The sequence below is a fragment of the Ictidomys tridecemlineatus genome, chromosome Y (assembly GCF_052094955.1).
Source record: "Ictidomys tridecemlineatus isolate mIctTri1 chromosome Y, mIctTri1.hap1, whole genome shotgun sequence".
NCBI classification, from domain to species: domain Eukaryota; kingdom Metazoa; phylum Chordata; class Mammalia; order Rodentia; family Sciuridae; genus Ictidomys; species Ictidomys tridecemlineatus.
The window spans coordinates 13,492,115-13,510,563 of NC_135494.1; the positions used below are offsets into that span (position 1 = coordinate 13,492,115).

Consider the following 18,449-nt stretch of genomic DNA (forward strand, 5'->3'; position numbering starts at 1 on the left):
TAGCATGATGGGTGGCAGAGAGGACAAATGGCGGAGTCAGGGAGAAGGCAGCCATGATGTTAAGGAAAGGGAGAGAAAGAGAGGATCCAGACTAGGAATGGCAAACCTTGCCATGTGGAAGGGTGTGTGGGTTGAGAATAGAAGAATTTTAAATCCTGTTTGTAAGATTGGTAAAAGCAAAAGGTACAGAGAAAATATCACAGATGGCTCTTCTTCCACTGTGTAAACACCATTTAGCCTAAGTGTGTTTGCCCATATTTTTATTCTTTTCCATTCAAGTATAACATGCTAAACAATAAATTATCCCTCATATTATAGCTGTCAGTATAAATCATGTTTATATCCCTCCTTTGAGAATACCATGCTCCTACTTAGAAATGCTAGCAGTTCTTACTACTATTGTTCTATCACTGTGTTTAATTTCCAGTGAGAAGGAAATTGCTACCAAAGATGTTATTTCTTAAGAATTTTGTATCACAGTAATTGATCACGACTGGAAAAACATCCTAAAAGACAATAGTATTGTACATTTCAAAGGAAGATGTCAACCTTTCGTTCTCAGGCCAATAACTTGTAATATTTTTCACAAGATACTATATTTAGTGTATTTTAATATACTTCACTTGTTTATAAAATAATTTGTGACTTAATACAATTTATTTAATTCTGAAGCAAATTTATGATCATACCACTAAATATAAAAATAGTATTGTACACAGTTCATTGTACCATATTTTATGCACAATACTTTATTCAATTTAAATCTCCTATTATTAAGAAAATAAAATTATTAGTGATTGGTCATGTCTTTAATCATCACTGCCATTTGACTGTACTAATGTGTTTATTATGTGGTGTTTTCTAACATTCCCACAGGTACAGTGAAGTGCTTAGAAGGTAAGCAAGTCCTTTAAACATAACATACAGAACAGATAGATATTGCATGCTGATTACAATAATTGATAAGGGTCTGTGCACATAGGCTAGTGGTGCAGTACACTAAATAGTATTATATTGGTTTTTAGAATCATGGTAATATCTGGGGAGTAAGTAAACTTAGTAGGATTTAGTTCATTTTTTGCACGTCATTATGAGTTATTCTGAAAGGATTAAAGTATTCTCAATGAGCAGTGAAAGAAACTGAGCTAAGGAGAAAATAAATAATTCTACCTTTATTGTTTTTCAAGGCAATTTCTTTAATGTTATCTCATTTAGTTCATAATTACAAAATAGTTTATTATACAACTGGGTATAAGATTTAAGGATTGTTACTCTCAGACTGTGAATATTTTACCTTATAATCCTAAATTTGCATGTAGGGAATACCAGAGAATATTAAAAAAAAATTTACATTTAATTTGACCTCAGAGGCTGGTTAAATTCTGGCACTCTGCTTCTTCGTGTGTTCACAGAACTACATAACAATTTACAAGGGCACTTTTCAGTAATAAAGGAAAATAAAGTCAAGAAGCTGTTAACTGTTTTGTGATTACTATACCCAAAAGTTGATTGGCATCTGCAGATAAGACATCAGGGCTTTACCCTTTAAATCGATATTGTTCAAAGGAATTTATTATGGTTGAGAGGAATAAGAAATAAGCTTATTCAATAAATTCCTTTGAACAATGTCCTTTTAAAGGATAATGCCCCGATGTCTTATATATGTCAACCAACTTTTGGTTAAAATATTCATGAAAACTGCATACTTTAATATCTATTGAATAGTATTCATTCAATAACAATAGTATTTCTTACTCTTCAGGGATAGATCCAGTTGGAGTTTTCAAATAAGTTGAACTTATTTATTTATAAGTTTTGTTACATTCAATTGCATCAAAAAATATCCTTTCTGGATTCAATTTGCCATTCTCCTATTTCAGAAAGGAGAATGGCAAATTCTCCTTTCTGAAATACTCCCTATTTATACTAATACTTTGTTCTTTTCCTCATATTTTGAAATTTTCATAAACTGTTCTGATGCTACAGAAAGACATGCCACTTTCATTTTGTTTCTTGGGCCACTAACTTTTGACAGGGAGATCTGTGCTTCTGAAAATCTGCACCACAGCTGGAGTAGCAAGTCCAACAATCAAACCAAGCCTCAAGCTGTGAAGCCCACCTGGAAGTGGGGAAAGAACCCCAGTCTTCACTCTAACCCTTGTGTACTGTAGTTAGCAAGCAGTTTTGTCTTAATAAGAAAATGATTGCATCACCTTCAACACTGGACTAGTCATCAGAAGATTCAGTTTACAGTTCTAGAAGTATACCAACTCACTCTTTTGGTGGAAATACAGAACTCATGGTATAGATGCACAGATTCATTATTTGATAAGAAGCTCATTATTTGAAGGGCCTGACCTTGATGTCCAGAAAAGGAAATGATTTTCAAGACCCAGGAAGAATTTGATGAGGCAGCCAGAGCCCTGATGCCCTTTGGAATGAGAGTTACCTTCCCTGACCAGACTCCACTTGGTTTAAGAAATTCAGGAAGTAAGAAGGATCAACAGTGAAGAGAAAGGGAAGGCACTAATATTTTCAGTGAAAATTTTAAAAATCACATTCACCAAAGACTCTACCTGAGGTCTAAGGAAACGGAATTTTTAGGAGTTATGGCATGGCAATCCTTTAAGAAAAAAAACCTAAAGAAATTTCTATTCTCAGTCAAGTTGAATTTACTGTTTTAGAGTAGTTCTCATTTCTGTTGCTGTACATTCTGAGAGAATTTTTAAAAATTTTACCTGAAAATTAAGTATATTTGAAATGTAAGCTTGATAATTTTTTTATTAGTTTAAATGACATCCTTGTAAAAGATCAGTTGACCAAATATGTGTGGATTTATTTGGGGGCTCCATTCTGTTCCACTGGTCTATGTTTGTCTTTATGTCAGTACCATGCTGTTTTAATTACTATAGCTTTGTAATTCTTTTAAAATTGAGAAGAATGATACTTCCAACATTGTGGTTTTTAAAACTGATTTGGTTATTCAGAGTATTTTTGTGGTTTCATATGAGGTTTAGGACTGCTTTTATGTTTCTGTAAAAAAAATGCCATTGAGATTTGTATAAGAATTTTATTTAATCTATACATCATTCTGAGTAATATGAACTAGTTTAGCTGCAAAAGATGTATTTATTTTGATATATTATAAATATTAGTATATTTTAAAGAGATCTATAGTGTCATCCATTTAAATATGTCCAATTAAATAAGAATATCACTGTGATTTGAAATTCACCCTAACATGCATACACATACTTAAGGATTATAAATTTTATGTAGTTCATTTTCTTTGAATTTGCACTGCTTCTACACTGCTTTCACAGAATTTTGTTCTAATTAAATATGTTTATTTACTTGAAAGTTGTATTATTGCTCAGTATCTCATACTACTTTGTAATAAATTTAGATGTATATGTATAAGTGTGTATATTCATTGAATATGTATAGATTTCAATTTTATATTTTTCTCAGGTCCATGAGGCAGAAAGTGTTAAAAATTCTCATTCTGAATATTAATAATAATACTATTCTCATAATTATTATTTTACACACTTGATTTAAAACAAAGTAGTCTGTACAAACTGATCAAAATTATTATGTATGAAAATAAATTTGTATTTGAAATCTCTTCTTATTTATATTAGAATGGGACAGAGTTCAGCATGATTCAATTTTTAGCATTTTTTTTAGGTTTAAGTACTGAAAAATCTTTTTCCTAAATAGTAGATGCAGTTTTTATAATGACCAATTTCTACAACTTATCCTAAGTTGCATAGCACAATTTCCATAATTATCTATCACAAAAATTATTTCAAATAATGTACCAAGTTACAAATTTATTAGGGTTTTCTTTCAATTTTAATGAAAGCAAAGAATTGGAAATTGCTCAATTTGCAACAACAATTTCTGGGAAGTATACCAAAAACACTATCAAGACATAATAAATAGCTATTAATTATAGCCATCTCTTAAAGGAACCTAGCCTAATTTTATATATGTAAAAACTTTAGAAATATTGAAATATTATATAATTTCAAATATATGTTTTTTGATAAAATGTTTTTTCTTAATTAAAAATCATGTGCTTTGAGTATATTTTTACTTAAGCTATGTAGCTGCAGATCTGGCTAATTTAGTTCATAAAGTCAACCAGAACAAACTTATTTTTTTTCTTAAAATTCTGTTTTAATTTTTCAGTTTAAGTACATAGAACACAGGATATCCCCATGGCAACCATATGACTTCTGAATATAGCTGTAGCTGAGTAGCAGCAAATACTATTTCTCCACTTTTCATTTTAGAACTACACAAGCTCTTAACTTAGATATAAAGCTTACATTACTGATAGCAATGCCGAGTTGACACGAAAATCATGATTTCATGCACTATACAAAGTTTTCCAAATAGGGACGTGATATAACTGAAGGTTGAACTTGAATACTTGAATTTAGCTATGAGCTGTGCAAGGGGTACTGAAACTTTTTCTAGCTGGGTGTTGTAATGTACTGTTGCAATCCAAGCAGCTTGGGAAGCTGAGGCAGGAGGATCCCAAGTTCAAAGCCAGCCTCAGCAACTCAGGGAGGACCTAAGAAATTTAGCAAGAACTTGTCTCAAATTAAAAAATAAATAAATAAAAATGGATGAGGATGTGGCTCAGTGGTTAAGGCTCCCTGGGTTCAATCCCTGGTACAAAAAAAAAAGTAAAGAAAAGAGATGTTTTCTAAACTCTTCAATGACTTCCTTGATAATTTGTATATAATTTCTAAGCCATATCTAATGGCTTTTGGAACCGGTAAGCTTATTTACATTTTTATCAATATCTTCTGCTAGTCTCCTAAAAGAAATTAATAGTCAACCTGCCATGAATTTAGAAGTATGTCAGAAGTAAAGGAAATAATAAAGGAAATAAAGGAACACAAGACCAAGCAATTTTTGTTGGAGAGGTTTATATAAAATTTAGAAATATTGATTCTCTGGATGTGGCTAAAGAAAAGAGAGAATAAAGGCTTTATTTACCAATGAATTAGTGGGAATTTTAACATGTATTTTAACAAATATAGTTATTTCAGGTATTGTAATACATGTTCACTCTTAAAATACCATTTATGTATATTTGTTTGCAAAACATATTCATTTTTCATTGTGTTGGATACAGGGAGTAAGTCTAATGTGTGCATAATAAATATGAGGTACATACATATCCATTCTCCTCACCCATGGCAGATGTAGCCAATCAATCACAGCATTCTTTGCCTCTGAGAAACTCTGAACATTTAGACTTCAGTAATCCATTTTCCATTAGCTGTTACAGCATTCAGGTTGAAGACTATTTCTCAGCCTTGTTTCAAGAAAGAGCACATCCATAATCCCTCTTTACTAGCTAAACATCTTAGGAAAGGTTTCTAACCTGTTATGCTGCACTCATAGGATGGTTACACGGTCATAAGATTAAATTCATGTGAACATATTTTCTAACAAATCATGCATTAAGAAATCCAATCAATTATCTTGTAATGTAAACAACACCATCTCCCTAGTTGATCTCTGTACTTTCCCTACACACATTTTATTTCTTGGTAAGTGTGTTTTTTTTAATGGTTTTATTAAAATTGTGCACACCTGTATGCCTTCTGAGTGTTATATCTGATACTAACTGGAGAAAAAGACTGCTGGAGGAGGAGAAATCTGGAAACCTTACTCCTGGCTCATCATTATGATGCTCTGGCAGACTTTTTTGCTTGGCTGGAGGCTGTGTGATTAATAGCCCCTCTTCTCAATTATGAGGATATTATACTCATCTTCCTTTGGCTGTAAATGGGAGATGTCTATGTATGTGAGATGCAAATGTGGGCTCTATGAATGCTAATTTCAAAATCAGCCAAAAGTTGATTGGCAGAAAACTGAACAATGCTGTGATAGGCATTCTGGGGGTCAGAAATCTGTGAAAGAAAGGCTGAGTGAGAGTGGAGAAAAAAAGAGCTGGAGAGATTTGGAGTTAATCAAGAGAAATAGTTGGGAAAGCAGCAGTTTATGAAAGCAAGTCTAAGCCAGATATCCCAAAAGGAAATCTGGGATGACGAAAACAATAAAAGTGAGAGTTTAGCTGACATTACAAAAAGTAGGATGAAACTAAGAAGCCAAGACTATGCCCCAAACTGCATGAACTGCTGCATCCTCTGTCTCTTACGTCCCTGAAATGTGTCTGTTTGCACCTGGTTTGTGCCCTTAGGAACTCTGCTCCATTTTTAACTATAACATCCTTCATGTCAGGGATACTGTTGTCTTTGCTTTTCTAGATATCCCAGGGGACAAGCACTCAGGAGTGTTCCCTATATTGGATTGAACTGAATATTTGATTGTCAGAAGGATGATCCGGATAATACAAAAGGGGAGGAGCAGAGAATCCAGACACTATTTAATTAGTCAATAATTAGAGCAGAAGAGATCAGGATGAGTACAGGAAAAAGTCTTTGGTTCATATCGATTACACATTCACATTTTTACATAATGCCATATTAGTGACTGTTGTATTCTGCTACTGATGTGATCCTGCAATTTGTATTTGGGGTAAAAATGGGAGTTTATAACCCACTTGAATCAAATGTATGAAAGATGATATGTGCTTTGTAATGTTTTGAACAACCAATAAAAAATAAAATAAAATAGTAAAATTATGCAATGAAAACAAGAGGTTTAATAAAGCATGTACATTGAAATATATTTTTAAAAAAGTCTTTGGGCTGTTTCCAATGAATAGGCAGAGCAAATATTTTAAGATAAGACCTTTTAGGTGGGTTTGCATTATCAACTCAGATTGACTAAGTATTTTGTGTAGTGGACATTTTCAGCCCAAGGTGGCTAGACAAGCAAGCCTAAAGTCCCAAAGTGCTGAAACTTCCATGGATAGTTTCTTAGGTAAGAAAGTTGGTAACTTAGTCTCTGGTGTTCCTGAATCAGCATCACAAAAGAACCCCTCCCTGCTAAAGGAAGACCTGGTGAAGAGAAAGAGATAAAGGTGCCACAGCCATTGATACTTGGTTAAAATAAATTTTTCACTCCACTGGGGGACAGTGTAGACAGAAGGGAAAGCCATTGGAATTATTTTCCCCATCTGTTCTTAGGGACTTTCATTCACCTTCACATTCTAGTCACCTTGCCTTTACAGATTAATTTTACTTATGTAAAAGTGTTTTTCTCTGGGCAGTATGACAGACTCAACATATGCTTTCATATCCAAATGCACTTCTTTGCAAATTCCCTTTGCCAAAATTTTATGTGAATATAGTTATACATACACACACACACACACACACACACACACACACACACACACACACAAATTCCAATAATCCTCTTAAAGAGTCATATATAACTGTCCTTACAAGTAAACTGCATCTTCACATCATCCTTAAAATATAGGTGAAAGTTTGCCAAAATGTTGAAGATATTGTAAAAAAGGGATGGGAAGGATAATTCAAATAAAATTTTGTTTAAAACCCTACTCTAAAACATTTGTATTGACATTTAATTTGTCTCAGAGTCTCAGAAATGTTTCACTTTTCTCATGTGAGATTTAACACTATTTAAATGGATTTTAAAAAATGAAATAACTACTTTCATTTCACCAAATCTAACTTGTCTTTAAGATAAGCAAAAATGAACCATTTTAGATTTCAACATGAATACAGAAAATTTTGTTTATTTGAAGAATTGTCTCAGGTTGGACATATTAGGGAAAGATCACTTAGTACTTTAGCTAAGAACATAATTCAAATTTTCTGGAATTTATTCATGTTGATCTTGAAATATTTCGAGTTCTTCCTTCTTGGCTATTTTGTGATTGATGGGACTGTATGACTATAGTGCTAGACAATAAACTGTGAAGAATGAGCTCCTTCTCCCTGGAAGGACCATGTATGTACCAATATGGATCATGCATATCTTTCTGTGATCTTGGGCATGGCAACCCAATGATAATTGGGTTTGTGGTTATTACACTAGGCTTGTATCCTTATTGACAATGAGTGTAGAGCCTCCTGCTGACACAGGGAATAAACCTGTATGTCACAAAGACTTAGGAAATGTTTTAGTAGCACTGCATACATGTAGTCTATCATAACATCCATATTATATATATATATAATATTAAATGGTTTTAACTCTTAAAGAATTTTATATAAAATGATTACTGCCTTTATATGCAGAACTTATTATCTCCTGTTATTCAATTGGGTGTCCATATCACCTGTTATTCAATTGGGAGTCCATATCACCCTCAAAGTAATTCACTGAAGAAAGAGGTAAACATCAGATTGCACTTGAATTATTTTTGGCTAACAATTGTAAGACTATGAACCTCAACTGCAGATCTATATGGAATCTAAAAAAATACATGTGGCTCTATAATCTGAAATGATTAAATGGATTCATATAAAACAAAGTTGCCTTAACAATGTAAGTCCTACAATATTATGCAATTAACCTTAGTGATAGTTCTTCTTGAGAAAGAGATGTCTTTATCTATATTTTTCATAATAATGCAATCTAATATAACTTATTTTATATAACATAAGCATACATTACATAAATTTGTTATTTATTCTCCTACTTCCTCCTGATCGGAGGACTCTTTTTATGGTACAATCCTATGAAACATGGCAGCATGAAAGTCTAGATAGAATTTCAAGGAAGGATGACTTGTTCAGAAAGGAGGAGTGTGGATAATAGGTGATGAACAGTGCCCAGGGGAAATCTAGGAAGAAGGAAGTACGGCATAGGGCAGAGGAAGAAAGAAATCCATGTACTGGCACTTCCAGAAGAAACACTGAGGGAGAAGGTGCATTGAAATGTCATGTGTTTAGGGAAGTTGAATGTTAGCTGTGAAAACTCTCTGATATTCCTATAGATCTTTGGAAAATTCTACCAAATCAGATAATTTAATCTTGACTGATTAGATTTTTTATGAAAAATGCTGATGATGTTGAAGGCCAATTAATGATTGATGAAAAAAAATCAGCATGCATAGTCCAGAGGATGGCTTGGTTTAACATATTCTTAATAAAAGTGGCATTAATTAGGAGGAACACACACACACACACACACACACACACACACACACACATTCCCTTTGTGTGCACTGAGTTTGCCCAGAAATAAAACAAATTCCAGAAGGACTAGAGGAAGTGGTTGGCTGTCAACACTGCGAGGATAATCTGGAGGGAACTATGAGCCACTTCTATGTACTGGTACTCCAGAAAACACCCTGAGACCGTGATGTAGCGATGGTCTTCTGGGGCCCAGTCTGGGGCGGGTGTCACTGACGTCACCATACATCCTGGTCCATTCTCCATCCACCAAGATCGGTGCATTGAAATATTAAAAGTCAGGATAAGGTCTGTTTCCTGCAAGAAGGCAATTTATAAGGATGAGAATTACTTCATAAATGTCAGCTTATTTGGGACTGAATTGTTTTCTATTTGTGCATTAATTGTAATACTGAAATGTCTTTACCATTAGGGATCATGAATATTAAAAAGGGAATGATTTAAACTATCATCAGGTTAAAGTCTTATATTATAAATCTGCTGTATATTTTTTCCTTGTCAGAATATTTACTTATACATTTTAAATCTCAAAGTTGTATTTCAATGTGGCAGCATTTCACTTGTAGCTAATGCTCATATTTATAAAATCTTTATGTAGTAAAAGACAATATAGCTTATTTTCCTCCTTTTTATTCTAGTTGTCCCTCTGTATCCATAGGGAATTGGTTTCAGGACCCTCAATCCCTGAAGATACTAAAATCCAAGGATGCTCAAATTCCTTTATATAAAATGTCAGTTGGTTGAGTCTGGATGCAGAATCTGTGGATATAGAGGCAGACTGTGTTTTGGCAAATCAGTGTCTCTTCAATCTCATCAACTTCTGTGAATTCAGTCATAGTATTTTTTTTCATGGAATATCATTAGCAAGTTCTTGTAGGGTGGAGATAATACATCAATAACTCTTTAGATGAATTTCACAGCTACAACTAGAATAAAAGGTACAGTTTCTGAACTCAGAGAGCTTATAGTCACATACACCAAGAAACTATCAATAGAATATGGAAAAAAATGTCATATTCTAGGAAGATAATGGTTAAAAGGAAACATGTTCTATTACTCTGCAAGTTATGATTTTTATTCACAAATCCTAAGAGTGAGCCAATGGTGGAACTTGAACTCTTTTAGCCTCAAGGACAGTTGAGGCTACATGATAATAGGAGCCAACTACTCTCACTCAAAACTGAGAGTGAAGCGCTAGTGTGACTAGGTAGACTCTAGATAGAAAAATGTCTTAAATCATGATTAGTGACCTTGAGACTCTTACTGACATTGAGAATATGTAAAGGTTGAGCTGGAATGGCCAAGGAACTTGGAGACTATAAGGAGGATTCTGTTTGAGGTGCTAAGTGTCACCAACTTCACAGTGGTGACTGGGGGAGAGAGGGGATATTTTTGCTTCTTTTTGAGACCATTGAGAAAGGCTTTAAGCATCCCCTGGAACCTGGGAGAAACAGCAACTAGTGTCTGGTTCAGGTTTAATAAGTCTCAAAATAAAGCCTGGTGTTGGAGCTACCTGCTTAGTGGCCAAACAAAAAGTAGGCAATGTTTGGAAGCAAACTGAATTGCTACATTTGATCATTCTAAGAGCAGAAATGGGCCATCAAAATAGAGAGCTAAATGGCCTTTTTATTAGTGCTTTCCCAGAAGAACTATTGGTGGGGGATAATGGCTGAGAGTACTGACACACATTCCCATGGTTTGAGGGAAGAATTGTAATACAGTGAACAGAGAAGATACACCCACTAAGTCATACATACAGGAGAAATTAATGAAGTCAAGTGTCTCTGGAAAAAAAAAACAGAAAAAAACCCAGGGGCCATTACTAAAGTAAAACACTGAGCCTACAACTTTTCCATGTAGAAAGGGAAAAGCTTAATTTTGAAAAAAAATTTGGACTCTTTATTCAGAAGGACATAATCCTTTCTGAACAGAAACTATTTGGGGAACAATAGTGACAACAGATAGCTTTTACTATTTAAGGGTCACCACAAGAATAGGTGTGCTGTTTATTTTTTTCCAGTGGCAGAAGAACTAGGTCCATAGGTAGATTTGCAGGGGCAATTATGAGAACAGACCAATGCTTTCTATTTTTTCTTACAATCTTAGCCATTTAATGTTTTGTTACCAAAAACTGGACATGACACTGAAGTGCTTTAGAGTGCTTGATCTTCAGCATGCACTTCTCCTGAATGGCATAAGTTCAAGGAGGCAGGACTATGACCATTGCTTTCAGTAATCTGAAATACCAAGTTGGTATTTTCCTTACTTCTGGTGATGAGGTTATAGAGGAAGGCCTCTATAGAGAATCATTATCACCTGAAGTCCACAGTTCACATTAGTGTTTGCTCTTTGTAATATATATTCTGTGGGTTTTGGCAAATATATGACATGTGCCCACATTATCATATCATTCAGAATCATTTCACTGCCTTAAAAATCCTCTGTGCTCTACATATTCATTCCTTTCACCTCCAAAACACTGGCTACCATGTTCCTCTGGCTGTCATCACAGTTTTTCTTTCCCAGAATTCCATGTAGTTGGAATGACACAGTATGTAGGCTTTTTAGATTAACTTCTTTTAAGTTCCTTTAGTGTCTTTTCATTCTCAATAGCTTGTTTTTAGCACTAAATAGTATTCCTTTGTTTGGCTAAATCAGTCTTTGACCCATTCACCTACCCAAGGACAACTTGGTTGTGTCCAAGTTTGGGGCAATGACAAAAAAAGCTGTTATAAACATCCATGTGCAGGTTTTGTGTGGACATAAGTTTTCAATTCATTTGGGTATATAATGAGGATTACAATGTCTCGATTGTATGTAAGGGTATGTATAGTTCTATAAGAAACTCCCAAACTCTCTCCCTATTGGTTATGCCATTTTGCATTTCCACCAGTAATGAGTAGGGATTCCTGTGACTTGGCATCCTTGACAGAATTTGGTGGCGTCAAGTTCTGGATTTTGGCCATTGTAATAGGTGCATGGTGATAGTTCATTGTTGTCTAACTCACATTTCCTCTGTGATATTGACATTGAGCCTCCTTTCCCATATTTACATGCCATCTGCATGTATTCTTTGGTGAGGTGTCTGTTAAGGTGTTTGGCACACTTATTATCCAGTAGTTTGCTACTTATTATTGAGCTGTATAGGCTCTTGGTATATTTTGAATAATAGTCCTTTATCAGTTAAGACCCTCACAAATATTTTCAACTGTCTATGGCTTGTCTTAAATATATTTTAAATGCAATAGGAATTTCTGAGCTTTATCTACTCCAAGCGTAATCAATAGGTTATTTAATTCCTGTATATTTTGTAAATTTTGAGCTCAAAATCATAACTTTTGATATAATGAACATGACCTGAGAGCACAAAATACATCAAAATCACAACTAATCTTTTACATTCTTGGTGGATTCACACAAAAAAAAACTTAAAAGAAAATCAGCTCAGAATTGTAAGATACTAGAACTTTTAAATTTAAAGAACAGTATAATAATTATATATTCAGATCCGTATAGTGACAAAAAAATCTTTGTATCAATATATTTATTCATCTCTCTAAGTAGTCTTTAAAAAGTTCAGATTAAAGGACCCCATTATTTGTCATGTCATTTTCAAAATAACAGGGTCTGATGTGTTACATGAAAGCTGTGATTAGCGCTAAAAATTTGTTTCTGACAGGGCTTGTGTGTATTCAGGTCAATGAAAGAAGCCTAATTGCCCAACAAATAATAAGCATTTGATAAAAAAAAAAGTTGACAAGTAAATGAGAAAATGATACTAGTGACATTTCAGAATTTCAATAGAAAGTGAACATTTACTTTCCCAGTTTCTGGCATTTGAAGAAGAGCTCACATGACTATGGCACTGGTAAGCAACAAAGGCTACATTGCCGAGATGAGAAAGCGGAGAGACTGAGAAGAGAAGTTTTGATTTATAATTTAAAAACATGAAATAATTGTCTTAGATTTCTGGAGTTTTCTGTTGCCTTCTTTTGAAATAGTATTGAAAATTTATATTTTCCCATTTCTAGACTATTTGATTACTATTAGAAAGGCTTGGAACTGCTTTTTTTGATTACTATTAAAAAGGCTTGGAACTACTAAATTGCAATGGTTTATAGTTATCATCATAGTTATTAAACATAGAAATGATTCATAAACCACATGCAAAAAACATTCTACCAGGCCATAATGATGTGAAGTTATGCAAAATGGTATTATCTTGTAGAACATCACATTGTGAGGTTTATTGTCTCTTTTGGGAGATTAGATATAAGCTAAAATGTAACAATATAAGAAAGCATTTGGCAAGTACCTAATAAGTGGTAAGTGGACAATCCATACTATGAATTCAGACTATGGTGCCAGGATACTGTAGTCAGGGTCTGGAGGAATGGCAAAGCTTAGATAGGCTCCTGGACAATTTTAAGCAGAGATCAAAAATTCAAAATTAAGACCTACAATAACTTGTATGTTTAAGTACTAATAGGAGGCTTTATAATTGTGAGAGGGGGAGTTTCTAAGAGTAAAATAGCTTTGGAAAGATGAGATGGGCTTAGAATGGGGAGGATTTAGAGGCGAGTTCAAAAGGCCATGAGTTTTTAAAAGATTTTTGATCAGTGACAGGCCATGGGCACTATCAAACATGAAACCACAGGTATTACAGTAAAAATCACGGAGTCTGGGGTGGACCCTGTAGAAGACACAGGGAGACCCGCACAAATGAAAAGCATGATGCAGGTGATTACACGGATGCTTTGAATTCTGAGTGTTTGACCTCCACTGCCACGAAACATTGTCTTGGGTAACAAAAGAGTCTCCTGGAAAGGACCAGGACTAAATGGCTTTTTGTACTCCTAGGGTGAAAGTGGGACAGGTCTGTATTCTCACCTTAAAACACCATTCTGGTAATGATATTAAAGGAATCCAAGCACTTGCATTTAATGTATTGTAGCGTATTTTAACGAACAAGAAATACCCTGAGAGGTTAAAGTGTTTTTATTAATAAAAATATGTACATTTAATCTTTAGGATTGTGAGAAGTAGTTCAGGAAAGCCCATGATGAATACAATTTTTAAACTATCTGAGCATGAAAAAATTGGAAGAGAAACAGAGGCTATATTTGAAACCAAGAATAACTTTTTTCCCCCATAAACTCTTAAATAAGATATTAAAAGCATCATCAGAAGGATGTGTACTGTATCTCATAGCCAACACCAACATATGGATACTAATTCTAGGAAGTCCTAAAAATTTTCCTTAAAATTATTATTATTCATGGATCATTTCCTGCTGGTGAATTTATTGTAACTCTTAATGTAGAATTTTTTTCTGGTGATACTTGTGTAGATATATGCAAACCTGCTTCTATATATAAAAACCCCAATGTGTAGGTTATTTTGGTAACAGGAAAATCAGTAAAAACAAATCACATTGCAAAACATGCCAGGAAGAAAAAAACTGAGTGTTTGACCTCCACTGCCATGAAACATTGTCTTGGGTAACAAAAGAGTCTCCTGGAAAGGGCCAGGAGAAAATTTAAGATTGAGAAGATAAATAAAATTACAAGTATACTTTCTTTAACAAATTGAATGAATTTTAATTATGAAAGAATGCAGTCCAGAGTACAAGGACGTGCATGCCTACCAACTCCCAAATCCAAAGTTGGGAATCATTTTTCTATATGATGATCTGAAGAAAAGCTAATGAAACATCACTTATATATTTATTCTCTTAGTTGGTTCTAGACTCTTTAACCATCATAACCTGAAGATTGACTGATTAGGGACCATAATTCATTATGACACCATAGCTAATGCTAACTCCAGCTCCCACTTCCTCTCATGACTTATTCCAGAAGTGATTTTAAAAAACATGTCTGTGAGTGGTGAAAACATTAAAAAACATTGCTCTAAAAACACATGAGGAAAGTCCAATGTTCTTTGGACTTCTAAAACCTAGAGTTTTAACAAACAAAATGTGATTCTTCACTGTGCGGAAAGATTCACTAAAGATTTAATATAAAATATTTAAAGATCAATGCTGTTATGTTTTCATGATTTTTTTTTTTGCCAGAAAACAGGCATCTTGTATCCATGTTCCAACAAAGATAGTTACTTCTCTTTTTAAAATCATATCTCAACTTCTTTCTTAGTCTCTAAATTTTTAAAAAATTAATTAAAATTTGTGTTCTAATTAGTTATACATGATAGTGGGATGCATTTGACACATCATACATAAATGGGGTATAAATTCTCATTCTTTTGGTATTAACTGATGTAGAGTGACACTGGTCATGCAATCATATAGGCACATAGGGTAATGTCTAATTCATTCTACTATCCTTCATAACCTCAAACACCCCCCCTTCACTCCCCTATGTTTAATCCAAAGCACCTCAATTCTTCCCTACTCCACCCTTATCATGAATTAGCATCTGCAAATTCCTAAAAATTTTTCTTAAAATTTTTTGCCTTAGGTTTTTGGGATTGGTATATTTTACTTAGCATGATATTCTCCAGTTGCATCCATCTGCCAGCAAATGCCATAATTTCATTCTTCTTTAAGGTTGAGTAATATTCCATTATGTACATACATCACACTTTCTTTATAAATTCGTCTTTTGAAAGGTATCTAGGTTATAGTTTAGTTATTGTGAATTGAGCTGCTATAAACATTGATGTGGCTGAATCACTGTAGTATGCTGATTGTAAGTCCTTTGAGTATAAACTGAGGAGTAGGAAAGCCAGTCAAATGGTAGTTCTATTACAAAGTTTTCTGAGAAATCTCCATACTTCTTTCCATAGTGGTTGCACCAATTTGCAGTCTCACCAGCAATGTATGAGTGTGCCTTTTCCCCCACATGTTTTATGCTATCCCACAACTGGTCTGAATCTTCAGTATCTTAAGCATTGCTGTAAAAAATTGCATTTTTATTAAATTCTTCTCACTACCTCTTATTAATATCCTGTGTGTCTCTCTTCACTTGAATTAATTCTTCAGTTTACCCTTTCCAAAATGACCTGATAGTTCTATTATTTTTTTTTCAACCTCACATGGTTATACCTGGTATTTCTATATGTAAGTCAGTAGTGATGTATCTTGGTCTTTTACTTTTTTCTTAGGGGTAAAGGAATATGGTAAGTCCAATATGGGCACGGTTCTTGCTCAAGAAATACAAATTAAGTCTTATCTAGAGAAGCAAGGCAAGAAAGGAAAGAAGGAAAAAAGGCAGGGATAAAGGAGAAATCAAGGGGGATTACAAATGGAGCAAAAGAAAATAATTCAATAAGGAAGTGTCCACTCCATGCTAATTTCAAAAGAACCCCCAGGCTCAAAGAACTCAGTGTTATTTTAACCTCTAAAGTTATAAGTCATCAGCTATGAATGGGATCCCCGTTTATCAAAATAAGTCTTTCCTTTTTCCTAAACTTAAAACTAGCAGAGACTTAGAGGCAGAATTTCCTCAGCTGGTTACAAGAATGAAAGATCCACTTCTCCTTGACATTATGGTTTTCAATGTACTAAATAAACCCTTTTAAGGTAGCTTTCCGCTGTTTTCTCACATTCCAGTTTTTTCCTTCCCCACAAGTATCTTTTCCCATTTTGTGAGTGTTCCTTTTCCTATCTAAAAGCTTTGAAACATGATCTGCCCTCACTCTAGAGGCTTGGTTAGGCAAAGAACAGGTGAGCTATTTCCAGAGATGTTCCTGCCATCCAAGTACTCACCTGAAGGCTACCCTTTTGTCAGTTTTTAAAGCACATTTATGTGGATTTTTAACGAGCATGGAGGCACAGAGGTGCTGATGATATTGAAAACTTAGAGACATTTAAGGAATACTAAATCTCCTTCTCAATAGCTCCTCACTGGGCTGGGGTTGTAGCTCAGTGGCAGAGCACTTGCCTTGCACAGGTGAGGCTCTGGGTTCCATCCTCAGCACCTCATAAGAAAAGACATAAATAAAAAGAAAGATATTTTTTACATCTACAATTCATTTTTTTTAAATAGCTCTCTACCATGACTCCAATTATTTCTCACTGAAAGGAACCAGTGTTGTCTCTGTCATTTGCCTAAAACCTAAAACTCTGATTTCCATAGCATCTGTGCTTGGCTTCAAGGATTTTAAGTCATCAGCAGACTTGGATTAGGTGTCTGAACTCATTTTGTTCCATAGTTCAGGTTGTTCCCTTGTTAAATTTGTTACCATAGAGGCTGATAAAGTTTTATGTCATTTTCTTTGTTGATTTCGTTCTCTGGAAGAGAACAATTCGTGGAAAAATCAACAATAAATGGTAGGAAGCTAGAGATAAACCAAGTGTTGACGTTTTTGATGATGAACTTCATAGTTCATTTTCCAGTTATTAAGAACAAAAATAATTGCAGGTGAAATGAAACATTAACTAACAAAACATCTCCATACATTCTCTATGAATCTTTTAATTTTGAAGATGACAGGTGATCTCCTGGTTCTTTATAAATTATGTAACTTGTTAAATTTCAGGCAATGTATACTACAGAAAAGAAATGAAATAAAATTTATGCATTAGTAACCTTGTCCTGTTCTACAACAGCATTTAGAGGTAAGGATTACTGCCTTCACTTACCGGAAGAAGTAAATGAGGCTAAGAGTGCATATAAACCTGCATCAAGTTCTCTTTCTTAAGGATGGAACTAAATTGCAAACCACATTTTGTCTCACTTCATGTCTTCCAAGTATACCTTGTTTACCTCTTGAAGAAATTTTCTTGGTCACCCTACTAATCATTAGCAGACCAGTTTCATTTTCCTGCAGGTTTTTCTTTTTTAAGTGGATACATTAAAATTTTTTAAAATAGTGAAAATATACACACAAATAAATTTAAAATTTTCTAAATGCTCTTCAGAAACCCACCCCAGTACTATAAGCAACCTTGAAATGCCCTCTTAGGTAGTTGGCCAACTCTAATCTGCAATTTATTGCACCCTCCATTTAGAGTAGAGTTATATTTGTCATGCATTTGGATGAAGAAGCTTTTAAAGATATTTTAGTTGTACTTTATTCTCTTGAGAGAATTTTTTAAGTGGTAAGATTTGTATCTTGTCTTGTTTTATCCTGGCAAGTACATAGATCAATACTGCTTAGAATTCGTGGAGACAAATATAAATAAACCTCTAAGTCTAAATAAAACACCTTTAAGCACATGTACTTATTTCATTTGGATTACTTCCAAAGAGCTCTTTGCAGCTTTTGTACCACGTAAAGCCAAGAGGCTACTGGTGGAAAGGTCACTATCCAAAAGAAAATGTTAAAAAATCGTTTTTTAAAAATACTACTCATCATCCATTTAAAGGAGCACTTAATTTC

At 34.1% G+C, this 18,449-nt stretch overlaps 1 protein-coding gene across 1 annotated transcript in view; it reads right to left on the reverse strand.

Annotated features, from left to right (window-relative positions):
- Window positions 1-6,766: 6,766 nt before the first annotated feature.
- LOC144372174 (sodium/potassium-transporting ATPase subunit beta-1-interacting protein 2-like) overlaps window positions 6,767-18,449 on the reverse strand; it is a 346,772-nt gene continuing 335,089 nt past the window's right edge. The window contains exons 4-5 of the mRNA XM_078035568.1: window positions 9,201-9,401; window positions 6,767-6,992 (exon numbers count right to left, since the gene is read on the reverse strand). Of these exons, the coding sequence (XP_077891694.1) occupies window positions 6,981-6,992; window positions 9,201-9,401 (213 nt within the window). The 3' untranslated portion in view covers window positions 6,767-6,980. The remainder of the gene's footprint in view (window positions 6,993-9,200; window positions 9,402-18,449) is intronic.